The following is a 17,303-nucleotide window of genomic DNA, read 5'->3' as shown; positions in this document are numbered from 1 at the left end:
GTTTTCTATTCTTCCAGACTTTGCTATGAAGATAATTGCTGTATTAGGGACATGTTACAAGTAAATCCATTTGTATTTATTGAGACTTTCAACAGAGTTCCATATTTATAATGAAGTGTAAGATCTCTTTGATCATATATTGTAGCATAGTGATAGGCCAGGGAGTCTTTTTGAATATCTGTCTGTTTTTAGTGGTAGGGTAATATATTTGGATTTGATGACGTTTTTGTCTAGTATTTTTCTACCATGGTTCGTAAGAACTGTTTGTCTTTGTTCAAGAGACTTTATTTATATCTAGTTCTATAAAAACTAATAATTATGATTATTGATTACATGCCATAGAGTCTTTGTCAACTTTTAGCAACCATATAAATTGTATTTCTCTACTGAATTACTCTAATCTATTGAATTAGGTTTCATGGGCTCTCTGAACTTGTTTTCTTGCAACCAACCCCCCCCCCAAAAAAAACAACCACAACCACAACCCAGCTCAGAGAACACCAAGGACCCCTCATTTCAATCCTGGGCTACAAATATTCTCCTTTATTGATAGGTTTCTTCTTATTTACATTTGACTAAGGAATAAAGCATATTCCTTAGTGAAGGATGAACTCTCTTTTTTAGTTTGAGTTATTATCACAGTATGTTATAATTTGTTGACATGCTGAAGTGGTATAAATGTCAGTAACTGATTTGCAATTCCATATCTAATAATTTGATCTTTCTCTAAATATATAATTGTCATTAAAATATAACATTCACATTTTGTTTCTTTTTTGCAGGCATAAAGCCAAAACATCTGTGACCTTAGTACTTGGAATATTCATCATCCTGGATAACTACTCTGAAATTCTGCTATAAGATAAATGCCTTGAGAAGCACAAGATGATGATGAATAGCACTGAAGCCTTGGAATCTTTGTATTGACTGAGGAATTACAATGTTTACTTTGTGAACAAAAACTATTTTGTAGTGGACAAAACATTTGAAAATGCGGCCATGGACTGGCTCCTGGCGATGGATTATGCTCATCCTTTTTGCTTGGGGAACATTGCTCTTTTACATAGGTGGACACTTAGTAAGAGACAATGAGCATCCGGACCACTCTAGCCGTGAACTGTCAAAAATACTAGCAAAACTTGAACGATTGAAACAGCAAAACGAAGATTTAAGACGAATGGCAGAGTCTCTCAGGTAGGCTTTTTAAATCTTCCTCAGAACATAAGTACTCTGGAATTCTATTGTATATATACAAAATAAGAACAAAGCTGAATTCATTATTAAATACTCCTGCAATTATGCATTTAGAGCTATGCCCATATTCTGTAACATTTTTTCCTGATATAGATCCTTTTTTTGAATAGTAGAAACTATGGATAGTTTAATGTTGATGTTTTTTTCTATATTTGGAACAGTTAACAATGGTCTTAGAGCTAACTGAAAAGTTTAAAAGATATTAATTTTAGGGTGCAGCAACTTCATGCTCTCGTTTTTAGGTATGTGCAGCTATGCTCTGCTTACAGTTGTGGCTAAAAAGTGTAAGGGCGCCCTTCCACCTTTTCCCAAAGAATACCTGCTTGTAATGAAATAAGTTGAAACTGACATAAGTAAATGGCATCTACCATTCTTTACTCCATAGTCCATAGAGCAAATACTTTGCATTGATTTTTTTTCTTTTCCTTTTTAGTTTGTATTTTTAATCTTTTAAAAAATTTAAAATGTCTCGGCATAGCTAGAAATGCTGTTCAGCCACTTCAGCCACTGGAGACTCTTAGAAGTCTGGATGGGAGAAAATAGGCTAAATGTGAACACAAGCAGAATGTATTACAGTTTGTTCCTTGCAGTTCTCTGGTAGCTGCAGAGTTACCTGGAGAGGATATATTGCTCTTGAAGGAGAAGATTCGAATTTTAGGGGTTTGCTAGATAAGCAGGTGGAAGATGGTCTTTTCCCACATCCATTCTCCCATCCTGGAATGGGAGGATCCGACTACAATGATTCATTAACAATGCTCCATAGTGTTGGGGACTACATTTAAAGACAATAGAAAATTGTATTAGAGTGAAAAGTACAATAACTCACTTGTTAATTGGCATCAACCACTATGAGGATTATACCTATATTATATCCCACTGCTAGAATCTGCATTGATTGATAATGTTTCCAGGTGTAAGTCAAACTGCTAGTTTTGAATTGAAAGCTCTATATGGCTTGACATGTAAGTTCTTACAGAACTGTTTATTCCATTTGGAATCAACCTAATATACCCAAGATAAGTTTCTTGAGTCATTTCACTTATGTGAGGTGAAGTAAAACAAGGTTCTGCTTTTCCATCATGGCACCCTCATTGTGGAATAGATTACAAATTACCCTGGCTGATGGACTTTCAGAACATTTTCAGGAATAGCCTTGAGGAATGATTGTGATTCATACTACTTGGATTTATTATTATATAGCTGCTGCCCCTGCCCTATGGAACATCTTGCAGTGAGGTTGGCCCCTACTCTGCTGGTGTTCCAGAAGAGTGTTGCGACTTGGTTCTTTCAACTAGCATGGGGAACCCAAGAGTGTGATGCACCCCTAGGGTGGCTGGTGGCTTGAGGATGCCCTTTCCATCTTTTTAACTTTATTTATTTTATTTATTCAGTTTTTCTTGTATAGCACCCAGTTACTTTGATAGAGAGATGGACAATATATACATTTGATTAATAAGATAAATGCATTAATAAATACATATGTATGGTATTCCTGCCTGCATTTTAAATCCTGCCACTGTGTATTGGACTGTCTCTGAGGCCCCTTGGTATCTTGTATCAACCCTGAAGCTGCTCTACCTGCCTCGGAGTTCTGTTTGCTATGTATTACTTGGAATGCTATGTGTTACTTGGAATGCTGAAACCTTGGGTTATATCTAATGTGGTACCTAGACTCCTGCTTCTATGGATCTGGTGCTTAGTGCTTGTTCTTGTGCTGCTATGAACAATGTCTCAGTGCAGTCTTTTAGTTCAGCCCTTTCCAGCCACTAGTAGGACCAACAGCCAATGCATGGACTGGTCTTGCCATTACATTTTCCCTTCCCCTTTCTCTGTGTATCTGAGATCCAGTTTGATGTAGTGGTTAAGGCATCAGGCTAGAAGCTGGAAGATTGTGAGTTTCTAGTCCTACAGACGCTCTCCCCCATTTTTTGCATGTTGTTTTGGCCCTCCCCAGGCTCTAGAAGCTTTATAAGAGCCTGGGGAGGGCAAAAACAGTCTCCCCCGAATCCCCGGAAGCCCTCCGGAGGCTTGAGGGACCTTCAAGAGGCTTCCCCGAAGCCTCCGGAGCAGTCTTCTGCTTCCGGAAGTGACTTCTGGTTTGCTCAGCGGGTCGTTTTGAGCACTCCGAAGGCTTCAGGGACCTTCAAGAGGCTTCCCTGAAGCCCCCGGAGCAGTCAAAACGAACCTCCGAGCAAACAGGAAGTGATTTCCGGTCTGCTTGGAGGGTCGTTTTGAGCGCTCCGAAGACTTGAGGGACCTTCAGGACACTTCCCTGAAGCCTCTGGAGCAGTCAAAATGTTCCGTTCCCGAACTTCTGGTTTGCCGTAGGGCCGATTTTGTGCGCTCCGGAGACTTCAGGGAAGCTCATGAAGCCTCCGGAGGGCCTCGGGGAGGGGTGGGGGAGGCTCTTTTCGCCCTCCCCAGGCTCCTATAAAGGCTCTGGAGCCTGGGGAGGTTGAAAAATGTCTTTAAAAAAGGGTTAACTCAGCTGGCCAGCGTGCACACGCGCGCTGGCCAGCTGACAGGGCATCACCTCACGTGCCCTGACAAATGGTTCGGCATGCCACCTGTGGCACGCGTGCCATAGGTTTGCCATCACTGACCTATACTGTACCTGTGCATTCTGTTTTTGTTGCCTAAATGTAGAACCTTACTCTTTTCATGATTGAATTTCATTTTATTAGATAGTGCCCAATGTTCAGATTTGTCAAGATCCTTCTGTATTGTTAGCCTATCTTCTGGAGTGTTGGCTATTCCTGCCAGCTTGGTGTCATCTGCAAATTTAATGAGTTCCCCATTTATTCCCCCATCCAACTCATTGATGAAGATGTTGAAGAGTACTGGCCGAAAACAGAGCCTTGGGGTACTCCACTGCATACCTCCCTCCATGTAGATGCAGTTCCATTGAGGACTACACGTTGAGTGACTTCCGGTTTGCTCGGAGGGTCGTTTTTTGCCCTTCGGAGGCTTCAGGGAAGCCTCCTGAAGGTCCCTGAAGCCTCCGGGGGAAGAGGCGGGTGAGGCTGTTTTCGCCCTCCCCAAGCTCCTATAAAGCCTCTGGAGCCTAGGGAGGACGAAAAAAGCATGGAAAAATTGGGGAGAGATTGCCTCTTATGCGCGCATGCGCACTAGGGATCACACATTGCATTATGGATGCGGCACGCCTACGCACGACCCCCCTGTGCTCGCACCCCATGGCACGCGAGCCAAAAATGGTTCGCCATCACTGCTATAGCCTATTGCAGCCTCTGCAAGCCCCCATTTGCTGCAAGGAGATAAATTGTTGGGAGGCAGAGGCCAAAGGGTTGAGGCCGGTGGGTGGGTTGGGCTACATTCAGTGTATAAGATGCACCCAAGTTTTCACCCTCTTTTAGGGTTAGGGTTAGGGTTAGGGGGAAAAGGTGTGTATTCCTTAAATCTATTTGTCACCTCTACTGTATATTCATCAGGGATATGATTTGTTTCCTACCTGAGTGACCTAGTGCTTTCCCCTACTTTCTTCAATTTAAGCCTAAATTTTGCAATGAGAACTCATGATCTGAGCCACAATCAGCTCCTGGTCTTGTTTTTACTGACTGTATAGAGCTTCTCCATTTTTGGCTGCAAAGCACATAATCAATATGATTTCTGTGTTGACTGTCTGGTGATGTCCATGTGTAGAGTCATCTCTTGGGTTGTTGGAAAAGAGTGTTTGCTATGACCATCATATTCTCTTGACAAAATTCTATCAGCCTGTGCCCTTTCATTTTGTACTCCAAGGCCAAACTGTTATTCCAGTTTTCTTTTGGCTTCCTACTTTTAGCATTCCAACCCCCATGATGATAAGGACATCATTTTTTGGTGTTAATTCTAGAAGGTGTTGTAGGGCTTCAAGGGATTGGAGGTTATTAATTTTTATTCCTTCATTTTAAATGGATGAGAACAACCTTTTCCTTAATCCAGATGAAGTTTTATTACTTTGGGATTCTATTTGTACTTGGCTGAGTGTTTCAGCTACCGAATGTAGTTTCCAGCTCCTAATTCATAGTATCTGGGAAGTTTTCCTTACTAAATTTCAAATAAGAATAATAAAGCCAAATATAACACTTATGTTCTTGTTTATGTATGTATGTGAATCAGAATTGAATGAATTGAAGCATTTGGGACTACAGGGTTGATAGCACATAACTGTCTACAGAAAGTTTGTCCAATAGAGAGGTTACTTGTGATATGTGTATATCTGGATAGTGCAAATTTGGAAAGTTGTATCAAAATGTGGGTAGATGACATTCTTTTGTATTGAACTAAATTGTTCAGTATGTGATATCCTGCATACAATTATAAACAGGAGCGGCAGTTGTATCATTTCCTCATATTTTATTGTGCTAAATGAATAATTCTCTTTTCTTGTCCATTTATAGTGAGACCAAAGTCTCTAGATGTGGTGCTGGCCAAAACAAAACTTTATTTAGGCTGGAATATAATATGTACAAATTGCTCACTCCTATGACAATGTGATTACCATATTGCAATTTATTATTGGGCTACACATTTTAAAAATGGATTGGGTAATTTCCTAATTGCAGTACTAATTCTTGCAGCTTTTAACATACAATCAATAATACAGTTGTATGTGTCCATTTAATTTTTCCACACACTTTTACTTTTGCTATAGGATACCAGATGGTTCTATTGATCAGGGCCCTGCTGCAGGAAGAGTACATGCTTTAGAAGAACAGCTAATAAAAGCCAAAGAACAGATGGAAAATTACAAACAACAAACAGGAGATGGTTTGTATAGGAGAGCATTTTTTTATATTTAGATGAGTACTCAATTTCACAACGTGTGTTCCGTTTAGAGAATTAATAATGTTAATTGCTGTTCACTTTCCTTTATTTTATTAGTGGGCTTTGGAAAAGACCATGAAATACTAAGAAGAAGGATTGAAAATGGAGTCAAGGAGTTTTGGTTTTTTCTCCAGAGTGAACTGAAGAAATTAAAAAACTTGGAAGGAAATGAATTGCATAAACATATTGATGAAATTCTATCTGACTTGGGTGATCATGAAAGGTACTAGTAGCTATTATTAAATATTTGTTGCAGTAACAGTTTCAAGTAACATTTTAAATCAGTGTTTCTTGAAGTCCTAGCAGTCTCTGAATGGTCTACAAAATCAAAATTATTTGCCAGCCTATGTTGAAAAATAATGCAATATTAAAATTCCATCAAAGAATTCTGAGAAGTGATATAGCAGTGTAGGAGTAAATAGTGCCCATACAAACAAAAATTCTTATTGGAGTTACCATCTGTCTGTCTATATGCTACTAAAACTCACATGTCTGTAATCTTTAACTGGGCAAAATAATGTCTAATAAGGCAATATTTTTCAACCAAGGTATTTCCAGTAATCTAATTTTCAGAATGTATCCAAATTCCAAGACCCCTGACTTCCATGGAATTGAAATTATGACATAAATTTCAATTAATTGTAATTAATTAGAAAATATGAAATGAACTGTGAAACTATTATATTATAGCTATTATATGAAAAAACTTGTATTTTAACAGAATGTAACATATAGAATGTGGTGGTTTTGAAAACAAATTTTATACATTAGATACTTTTTATTAGATACTAGTAAAAGAGCTTCTTATCACAACTACAATTTGGTAAAATGTTGTTTATGAAAGAATAATTAGTATTCAGTGTAATTTGGTATTTTTTAAAAAATGCATCATTTTATTTTACTTATTTAGCATATGGCATCAACGGAGGTCATACAGTCCCTAATACAGTATACAACACTAATAAAACACATATGCACAAACACAAACTTAAGTTTAAATAGAGCATCACCATATACATGTATGTAAAGCATATGGACAATACAATAAATGAGATAAAGTATTAAATTAGGGTAAAACCATGATGAAATTAACACAATATGGTGGCATAGAGTTGCAATAGGATAGATGTTATAGCTCAATATCTAAGGAAGCTAACCATCTAACTGCTTATGGTGTAGTCTCAAAGAGATTGTTAGATTGTAGAAATTTCCTAAAGATTCTCAAACTGTATGTACTATCATTTGTTCCATTGCAGCACAGTCACATTATGGGCTTTTGGCCATTCCCCATATAAAGAGTTTTGCTGTAGTCTTGGCATGGCATGTCCTGATTCCATTTTTCCCATTTTTTCTGCTCTGGCAATCTGCTTATCCAGAGCCTTGTGCCTCCTAACTTCGTCTCTTTGAGATGCCCTAGAAAGTTGCTGGCCTACTGAGGGCTTCTTTTTATGAGTAGAATGAGCCCTGGAATGAGAAGCTACTGGTTATCCCTCTGCCTCCGAAAGTAGGTCTGCCATTTTGTTTCCGGCTCCCTGCTATCATCACGCTACTCACCCTCCTTCTTTGAAGTTGAGCAGCTCCTGGGTCTCCTGTTGCCTGCCACTGCTGCGTTGGTGTGGATGATGACTGGCCAGTCTGCAGTGATCAAATTAGGCTGGGGAGATGCCCGTCAATGACTCAGGTGGTCCTCCTGAGTCATTCTGAAAATTCAGTGTGAAAATTTGAACGGGGAAAATGGCCGTCTCTTAACAGGCAACACGACTCCTGACAATCAGCTGTTTCAGGCTACAGAATTGTCATAGCCTAATGCCACCTCCACACCCCATTTTTGGCCTCCACATGCCTCATTTGTGTCCTCTGCACACCCCACTTTTCAGAACGGGTGGTGGGGATCAGAATGGGCAGAAAATTGAGCGCTCATAGGCTGAAAACGGGGCATGTTGAGGCTGATAATGGGGGGTGCGGAGGTAGCAATAGGCAATGACAATTCCTGCAGCCTGAAACAGCTGATGGTCGGGAGGTCAATCCAACCGACAATCAGCTGCTTGTGCTAATTAGGCTGTGCTGAAACTGAAACAGGCAAATTGCTGGGAGGCAGAGACGAAAGGGTGGGGGCCGGTGAGTGGGCAGGACTCCATTTGATGTATAAGACATACCCAAATTTTCACCCCCTTTTTTGGGGGGGGGGAAGTGTGTCTTATATTCTGAAAAGTATGGTACATGATCTATTTGGTCATGTTTATTAAAAGTTGCCCATTGTAAGATTCATCTAGATCTTAAGACTGTGGGTAAGTTATTCCAAATTGGTTTTCTAGACATATATTATACATATGCGTACATATGCATATACATATCTCATATCATATGTATGTGTTTATGTATGTATGTATATCATATCCATATCCATTGTTTAAATAGAAGAGTGTGAGATGGGAAGATGATGCAGCTGTTTAAGATCATTTAACAGTTGAGGGGAGGGGCCGAGGATTTTAGAAAGAGTAAATGAAATGCTAGTATGTGGTTATGTATTAAATCTTGGTATATTTTATGATGGAGGACATTTAAACAATTATAGTCAAATGTAAATGGAAGTATGATGGTAACATGTATAAATATATGAGTTAAAATACTTGAGTTAATATGAATTATGCTTGATGACTGTGGAAGAGATGCACGAAAGCCTTTTGTAATCAACTGATACACTTTCTACAGTATGTAAAAAAGGAAGATCTTATGTGTTGTGTTTGTTTTAAATATTTAAAAAAAGATCATTTAACGGTTGATATGGTATCTGGGTTTATATCAAAGGTTCATATAATCCCCATATCACTTTACTGATTGCTATTTTTATTTCTAAATTTAGTTCAGGACAGTCTCAATAGTGTGTGAAGCCTTACTTAAGCAATTTACAGCACCATCTATTTAAGCCAGCATGTCCCATGCTCTTGTCACCAAATGGAGTACTTTTTCAAGATCCTACCAAGTATTTTTTTATGACTTTAATAATCAAAAAAGAAAAAGAAGAACCGAAAAGGTACACCTTCCCCAAAATAATAGAAAAAAGGGAAATACTTTATATAAAAAGAAAATCATTCAGTCCAGTAAATTATGATCACATCATGGAATAATACTGATTAATATATTGAATTGCAATTATTTGATTTACAGTCAATAAGTATATCAGTATTATTTCTGGAAAATCCTTAATAAAACCATAAGAATGAATGAATGTTGATTCAACCGGAAGTTCTCCAGCTGAACAGAGTGGGGGGGGGGAGCGGTGTCTGACAAACCAATTCTGAGATCCTTTTTGGATCGGAAACACCCACCCCGGAGGGGGGGGGCGAAGAAGGGGCAGCTTCTCATCAGACCCAGAGGGAGACAACAGGTCCCTCGCAGGTTGGAGATTTGCCCTCTGAATCGGAATAGAGACGGCAGCATGGCAACATGGCTGCACAAGAAGCTGGCTTCCAGCCAAAGCTACTGAGCAGGAGCGTATAGGACAAGATGAAAGACCAATAAGAAGATTTAATTAATCCACAGTCATAAATCAAAACTTGGAAAAGGCAAAGAATCTTGAGACTATAAATAATATTAATGGACAGATCTGGATTTTGGCAAAGAGAAAGAAAGAAAGAAAGAAAGAAAGAAAGAAAGAAAGAAAGAAGGAAGGAAGGAAGGAAGGAAGGAAGGAAGGAAGGAAGGAAGGAAAGAAAGAAAGAAAGAAAGAAAGAAAGAAAGAAAGAAAGAAAGAAAGAAAGAAAGAAAGAAAGAAAGAAGAGAAAAATGGAGGGTTGAGTCACTAGCCCCACCTCCCCCCAGCCATTTGCTTAAAACAATTTGGACTGAAAGGAGAAAGTAAAGAAGTGACAAACCCACTCAAATACAAACTCTGAATTTGGTTTTGGATTTGAAATAGAAACCAAACATACCGAGGAAGTTTGCTCCATCCAAAACTCTTCCAACTAATATATCTTAAGCAACTCCAATTAATGAGAGGTGGAATGTAACAAGGAAAAAAAAATAAAGAAAAAAGTACTATTTTCTCACTGATAACTGATAACCTAATCTTGCCTGTGTGGGAAGATTTAATTAATCAACTGCCATGAATCAGAACTTGGAAAAGCAGGAGGCGAAGAGAAACATACCTGAGTTTGACTGTATGCAGGTTTGTTCCAATTAATATATTTTGAGCAACTATAACCAACGAGAAGTGGAAGGTAACAAGGGAAAAAAATAAAATAAAATCAAGAAATGGGAAAATACGATTTTTTTTTCTCCACAAAAGATCAAAATGGTTCCCTCCGCTCTTCCGTTTCACTTTAGCTGAATTAGCTAAATTTAAGGTGGACCAGAACTGAAATAAGAATTGTATAACTAACTGCAATTTTGGAACTGGGCATTAAGGAAGAACAAAAGACTAAGATGGCGCCCGACGCTCTTCTTCTCCACGTCAGTTGAACTAGCTAACTTAAGGTGGACCAGAACTATGAAATAAGAACTGTATAATTAACTGGAACTTTGGAACTGGACATTATGGAAAGGTGGGAATTTGAAGAATTACGTGAAATTATAAAAAATATGCATGAATCACTAATATCAAGTTTAAATAGAATTCTAAACTCAGAAAAGCAGGAACTGAAGGCAGAAGGGATAACGAAGGGTGGAAAATGGTGGAAAATAAAAATTAAAAAAAATAAAAAATGGTGGAAAATAAAAAGCAGACCAAAAACTTCATTGGGTTCAACAATGGTACAGGGAAAATTGAAAAGGGGGGGGGATGTGTCCCAACAAAAGGAAATAAAAAGCAGACAAAAGACCTTACAGAGGTTGACAGTGGCATAGGGAAAACTGAAGAAGGATTCTATGCCCTAACAAAGGGAACTATAAAAGTTCTTTCTTTGGGTTTGACAGTGGCTTGAGAAAAATTGAAGAGGGTGGACGTGTCAAAACAAAGAAAAGAGAGAAGACAGGAATAGAGAAGTGGGACAAAAGATTTACTAGGAAAAAATTAGAAATTGTTATATGGGGAAATATAAACCTGAGATATGTGGCTTAATTCTAAACATGACAATAAAATCAAGTTGCTAACTGTTTGAATATGATAATGGAAAGATAATTAAATAAAGATTAAAATATATGGACAAATATGAAACTGTTATGGAGAGATTGTAAAGCAGAGGTCTGTGATTCACTTTTATATATGATAATTAAATTGAGTCGCAAATTGATTGAATATGACAATGGAAGGACAACTAAGCATGGGTTAAAATATACGAAACATGAACATATATAGAACTTGTAAGATGATGAACAAAGTGAGATGTGTACCGCTTGTTATTCTATATAATATATAATAGATTAAGGAAATTGTAATGAACATTGAACAGTAAGGATTTTTATTTAAAGACAATTAAGGGTAACCTAAGCCAAGATATGGAAAAATGGAGCGGGAACATGAAATATACTTACAATGGGAAATTATTGAGATTTAAAGACAGAATCGTAAATGTGGGGCGTGTAAGGATAATTATATAAATACAATAATGAGAATAGCTGGGAATTGTAACCAGGTCTACATCTCGGCCAAAAATTGGCTGGGAAGGGGGATTAAAAACACAATTACTATGTATGTATACTTTTTTCTTTTTTAAAAAAAGGAGGAGAAAGATATACTGTATGTTAAAATTAAATAGGTATATTGAAAAGGAATTATAAATACCATCAACATAAAATGGAGCTCGCTCAGAAGCTGAAATACACCAAGTAAATGAGATGAAGAGTGTGAAGTAGAGGAGAGAGGTAAGGGAAGAAGAGAGGGAGAGGAGAGAGGGTGGGGGGGAGAGGAGGAGAGAACGGAGTGGAAAGGGGAGAGAGGAGAAGGAGAGAGGAAGGGGAAATAGAGAAGAGAAGGATGACATGGAAGAAAGGAGGTAGGGAGGAGGAGGAGAGAGGGAAAAGAAAGTGACGGATAAGGTATAAATATGGTGTATGGAGAGCAGAAGAGGCAATAATTGTTTAATTGTTTTGGGGAGTTGGTGGTAAGACGAATTGATGTAAATATTTAATAATATAATACGATGTTGGCTATGTAACAGTATACATGTGGTTATATTTTATGAAAATGAAACACCCGTGCACAACACCCCTGCACTCCCCCCGCTTTTGGCACGCGAGCCGCAAAAGGTTCACCATCACTGCCTTAGGGTAACGTGTTTAGTAAGCAAAAATATTTCTGTGATAATTATTCTGAAGGTAGGTCACCTCTGAGAGATTTTCATTTTCTTTAAAACCTTTGGCACATCTGTTGCAAGTTGTTTATTGTTTTTTAAACAGAGTAATTCTTGTTACATGTGACTGGCTTTTTTAAACATTAAAATTCCCAGATTTTTTATTCAGTTTAACCACTAAAGTTTTATAGAGGTGAGGTTTTCCTTTTCTAAATGCATCTGCAGCTGTCAGTTGGCTAGGATTTTAGTAGGAAAATATGAAGATTCCACCTTTGGGAAGGATCCAAAATTATAAATCAGAATAACCATAACAAACGGGAAGCCCTCAAATCCCACTGAAGATATACTGCACATCAGAGAGCACTTTTTTGTCCTGGTAAAAAGTGTATATTATGGGGGGAAATGCCACTGGTGTTGAAATAAATCTCCTATTACATTTTTGAGGGGTCAAAACATATTAATTTTCCAGACATTTTAATACTTCTGGTTTACCTTTTGTGTTTTATATCTATCCTTCTTTACTTCCTCCTCCTTTTAATTTATATCTTACTTTTAAAGGTTGTCATATATGTATATATTACATTTTACAAACTATCCAGAACTGTTCAAAGTAGAAGGCATGTAAATACAGGTAGTCCTTCACTTACAGCCACCATTGAGCCCAAAGTTTCCATTACTAAGTGAGACAGTTGTTAAATGAGTCACTACACTTGTTAAGTTAGTAACACAGTTGTAAAGTGAATCTGGCTTCCCCATTGACTTAGCTTGTCAGAAGATCACAAAAGATGATCACATATTTTGGACACTGCAACTGTCATAAATATAAGCCAGTTGCCAAGCATCCAAATTTTGATCACATGACTATGGGGATGCTACAGTGATCATAAGTGTAAAAAAACAGTCATAACTCACTTTTTTCAAGGACATTATAACTTTGAACTGTCACTAAATGAATGATTGTAAGTCGAGGACTACCTTTATAATAAACATTAGTGGGATCTTGATCTACTGTGACTCGTGGCTGATACTTTCTAGTCTTTTGAATTTCAGTTTTTAATTTAAGATATTGGTCAGTTATTAAATTATTAAAAGAATTTATTAAATTATTAAAAGAGTTTATTAAATTATTAAAAGAGTTTATTAAATTATTAAAGATTACTAAGAGTTATAGAAGATATAATTCTGCTTATTTGGAAATTGATACTAAAAACCGGAAGTTTTCAGTGTGTTTTGATCGATGGCCTTCTCTAGAATTTAGCATGCTTATTGTGAGACTCTTGTCTTCCATTGTAGAGGACTGTGAGAAAAAAACAGAATATAGAAAGAAAGAAAACTAAAGACCATTTGAGTCCTCAAAAAGGCGTAAATTTGAGGCAAAACCATCAAAATACTGTAACCCTAACTTGATTCTGCTTGGTATAAAGGGACAGAGGGAAATTCTGGATGGATTTTAATATTTTGTTATTATGCACCACAACAATGAAGTAGTATTCCTGTAATCCTTGCAATGTCTGTTTCCAGACCTGGCTAGTCAGGATAAATTCACAAAATAATGCCATAGTAGCTATGGCCATAGAATATTGATATCCTAGAATAGCAGTACGCAACCTTTCTGGGACCAGGGACCGGTTTCACAAGAAAAAATGTGTACCATGGACTGGGGAGGGATAGTTTCATGTGCATTCTAGATCTCATGCATGCACAAATGAAACTTCACTCTCTTGCGCACTACTTTCACGGCCTAGTTCTTAACAGGCCGGGGATCAGTACTAGTCTGTAGCTTGGGACTTGGGAAGCCCTATCCTAGAACATGAATTTATTCAAACTAAAGATAACCTTATGTAAGAACCTGAGTACATATAGAATATAGAAATTATTTTACCATCCTCCTATTATTTTGCTTACTTTACATATTTCTCATTACTTTGAATATGTGAAATGTGTATATTTTGTATTGTTGCTAGTAACTCATTTCACCAAAGGGCCCATCAAGAATTCATTCATTATGAATATTCTTTGGAATGATTAGGATGAAAAATTAAATAATGTGGGAATGTGATTGTATAATAGAAAAAGGAATCCCCATCCATTGTAATGTTGCCTCTTAAATGTAACTGTGACATTATAGCAATAAAGTGGTAAATATTTTTTTTCTTGTGTTAAGATACAGCTTTTGAATAGTTTGGCAAGAAATACTTTCTTACCAATTTTTTTGATGATCTGAAAGGTTGATTTTGAGTCTCTTTTTAAACAGGTCAATAATGACAGATCTGTTTTACCTCAGTCAAACTGATGGAGCAGGTGCTTGGCGAGAAAAAGAAGCCAAAGATTTGACAGAGCTAGTGCAGAGGAGAATAACTTATCTGCAGGTAACAATTCTGGGGAAAAACTATACGGTAGTCCTCAACTTACGATCACAATTGAGCCCACCATTCATGTTGCTAAATGAGAAATTTGTTAAATGAGTTTTATCTCATTTTACTGCTTTTTTTTTGTCACATCACAGTTGTTAAATGAATCACTGCAGTTGTTAAATTGGTAACAAGGTTGTTAAGTGACCTGGATTCACTATTGAGATGTGATCACATGACCCTGGGACATTGCAATGGTCATAAGTATGAAACAGTTGCCAAGCATCTGAATTTTGATCACATGATCATAGGGATGCTGCAAAGGTCATAACTGAAAAACAGTCACTTTTTTCAATGCCGTTGTAACTTCGAATGGTCACTAAATGAACTATTATAAGTCAAGGACTACCTGTATAGGGCAATATAATAATACATTGCAAGTATTCAAAGCTTAAGTATTTAGAAAGAAGAATCCCATTCAGTAAATAAAATAATATACTTTGTTGGTAGAATGAATTTCCCTGTTCCTACATCCTCCTGCTCAAAAGTTTCGGGGGACTCTTCAGAGAGGTGTCAGAGTATAAATGAAACTAGAGAAGAGAAAGGAGATGTCCCATTATGTGACCAGAAGCCCAGTTCTGTATTGGATAGAATCTGATATTTGGTTAAAGGACACTAATTTTTTGCATTTCCAGTCCTTTAGGTAATAAAAATCAGTATATTAATCTGATTCCTCAAGCCTTTATTCTATTATTACTTAAACTAAAAATATGTCATTTTACAAAGTTTTGAAGCAACTCTGGAAATTTATGTATACAAAGTTATTTATGAATGAATGGAAACATGACTGGAAACCAAAAAAATGAGTACCCTTTAATCATATATCAGATTCTATAGAAAGAACAAGATCTTACTTATTCTTCTTTGGCAAAGAGTATATTATTTCATCAAGTAGGGTTGTAAAGTGCTTTGGATTCAGTTTCAGGAAAATGTTTTTTGGAAGTAGCATCTACCTGTGCTACCCTAAAGCAGCCAAACATTTTAATGAATTGCAGAAGACTGTTTGATTCTAGGAAAAAAATGAATTTGCTTTAAAGGTTTGCAATGAGAATTTGTTTCATGTTTCTAAATGCTCAGAAATCCTTTTTTTAAAATTGTATCCAAAGCACTGTAGAGCACTATTATCATATATTCCATGTTTGATTACATCATGAAAATTATTCATTTCTTGGGAAGGTTCTGGAATTCCTAGTACCAAGGGAAACTTCATTTAATTATTTCAGAGTATTTAGCATTCTCATCTGAATGTTTATGAAAGATTTGTCTTAGATTTTCACAGTGACTTTCCCAGGTGAAATAATATTTTTCACATTTATCTATAAATCTCAAAACAATTCAGGAAGCACTTAGGTTTTAGATGAATTCAGATAATTTAATTGGTAATTAAACATTTTACTCCAACCATCTTCATATCTCCAGTTTTTGTTTTCTAATAATTCATAAATACATCATAAGAATTGGAAGTGAACACAGATAAAGATTATCCTAAATACCATCATATTTAAGGAAAATATAAATAATAATAAATGAATAAAATATCCTAAGCAAGTATATAACAGATGTCAAGGATTCCTGTGAAATGATGTTTTTAAAATAGTTTGGAATAAATAAGAGGTTTTAAAGATAACATTATTAATATTTATTCCAAGGGCAAAATGGTGTTGCCATCTGTGTCTTGTATAAATTAAACATAACTGTGAGTCTTTTAGACAACTTCAGTGCAGGGGGAAAAAATCAGTTCTAAAGCACTTTTTTTCTTTGTTATCTTATCATGTAACAGAGCACTAAATACAGAGGGAAAATAAATAGCATTTAAAACAATCTAACAGATTAGAGTGTGGCATTTTTCAAGAAAATATATGGTATCTGTTAATTTTTTCTCATATTTATTTTGAAAAAAGTCCTTGTACATATATTTTTTCACTTTCTCTTTATTGTTCATAGAATCCCAAGGATTGTAGCAAAGCCAAGAAACTAATATGCAATATCAACAAAGGATGTGGCTATGGTTGTCAACTTCATCACGTGGTCTATTGCTTCATGATAGCATATGGCACTGAAAGGACACTGATTTTGGAATCTCAAAATTGGCGCTATGCAACTGGAGGCTGGGAGACTGTTTTTCGGCCAGTGAGTGAAACATGTACTGATAGATCAGGAAGTACTACAGGGCATTGGTCTGGTACGTATTATAGTTATCTCTTTGTATAATAGGCTAAAATATTTTTTTTTTGTCAACCATTTCAGTAATAAAGAACACTGGGAAAAAATATTATACCTCTTTATTGTAGTTGTAAAATATTAGATATTTTTTATTTTAAAATAAAGAATTAGAAATGGAGAAAATGATTATTGTTATTATGTGTAGGCATTTTGTCTAATTTTTTTCATGCTTTTATTGGTTGAGTAGATAAGTCTAGCAGAGGTTCAGGTGAGTAATAGAGAGCATTTTGTTATTTTTCTATTGTATTTAATTTTCCCAGTTTACTAGGAAGACTCCATTTAAGCTATGATTTGTATGTACTCCCTAAAATTTACATATTTATATTTTGGAGATAGGGAAATACCTTTTCAAAATTAA

General features: G+C 36.5%; 1 protein-coding gene across 5 annotated transcripts in view; it reads left to right on the top strand.

Annotated features, from left to right (window-relative positions):
- Positions 1-17,303, top strand: part of FUT8 (fucosyltransferase 8) — an 80,535-nt gene that overhangs the window by 36,458 nt on the left and 26,774 nt on the right. For all 5 annotated transcript variants that reach the window (XM_081937727.1, XM_081937729.1, XM_081937728.1 and 2 more), the window contains 5 exons: positions 783-1,194; positions 5,909-6,024; positions 6,139-6,304; positions 14,566-14,680; positions 16,667-16,904. In XM_081937727.1, coding sequence (XP_081793853.1) covers positions 992-1,194; positions 5,909-6,024; positions 6,139-6,304; positions 14,566-14,680; positions 16,667-16,904 — 838 coding nt within the window. In that variant the 5' untranslated portion in view covers positions 783-991. The remainder of the gene's footprint in view (positions 1-782; positions 1,195-5,908; positions 6,025-6,138; positions 6,305-14,565; positions 14,681-16,666; positions 16,905-17,303) is intronic.

Source organism: Natrix helvetica, assembly GCF_964273705.1.
Source record: "Natrix helvetica genome assembly, chromosome: 1".
In the NCBI taxonomy this organism is placed as follows: Eukaryota; Metazoa; Chordata; class Lepidosauria; order Squamata; family Natricidae; genus Natrix; species Natrix helvetica.
Note: the sequence above shows the minus strand (reverse complement) of the source record. Positions and strands in the feature narration are given on the sequence as shown.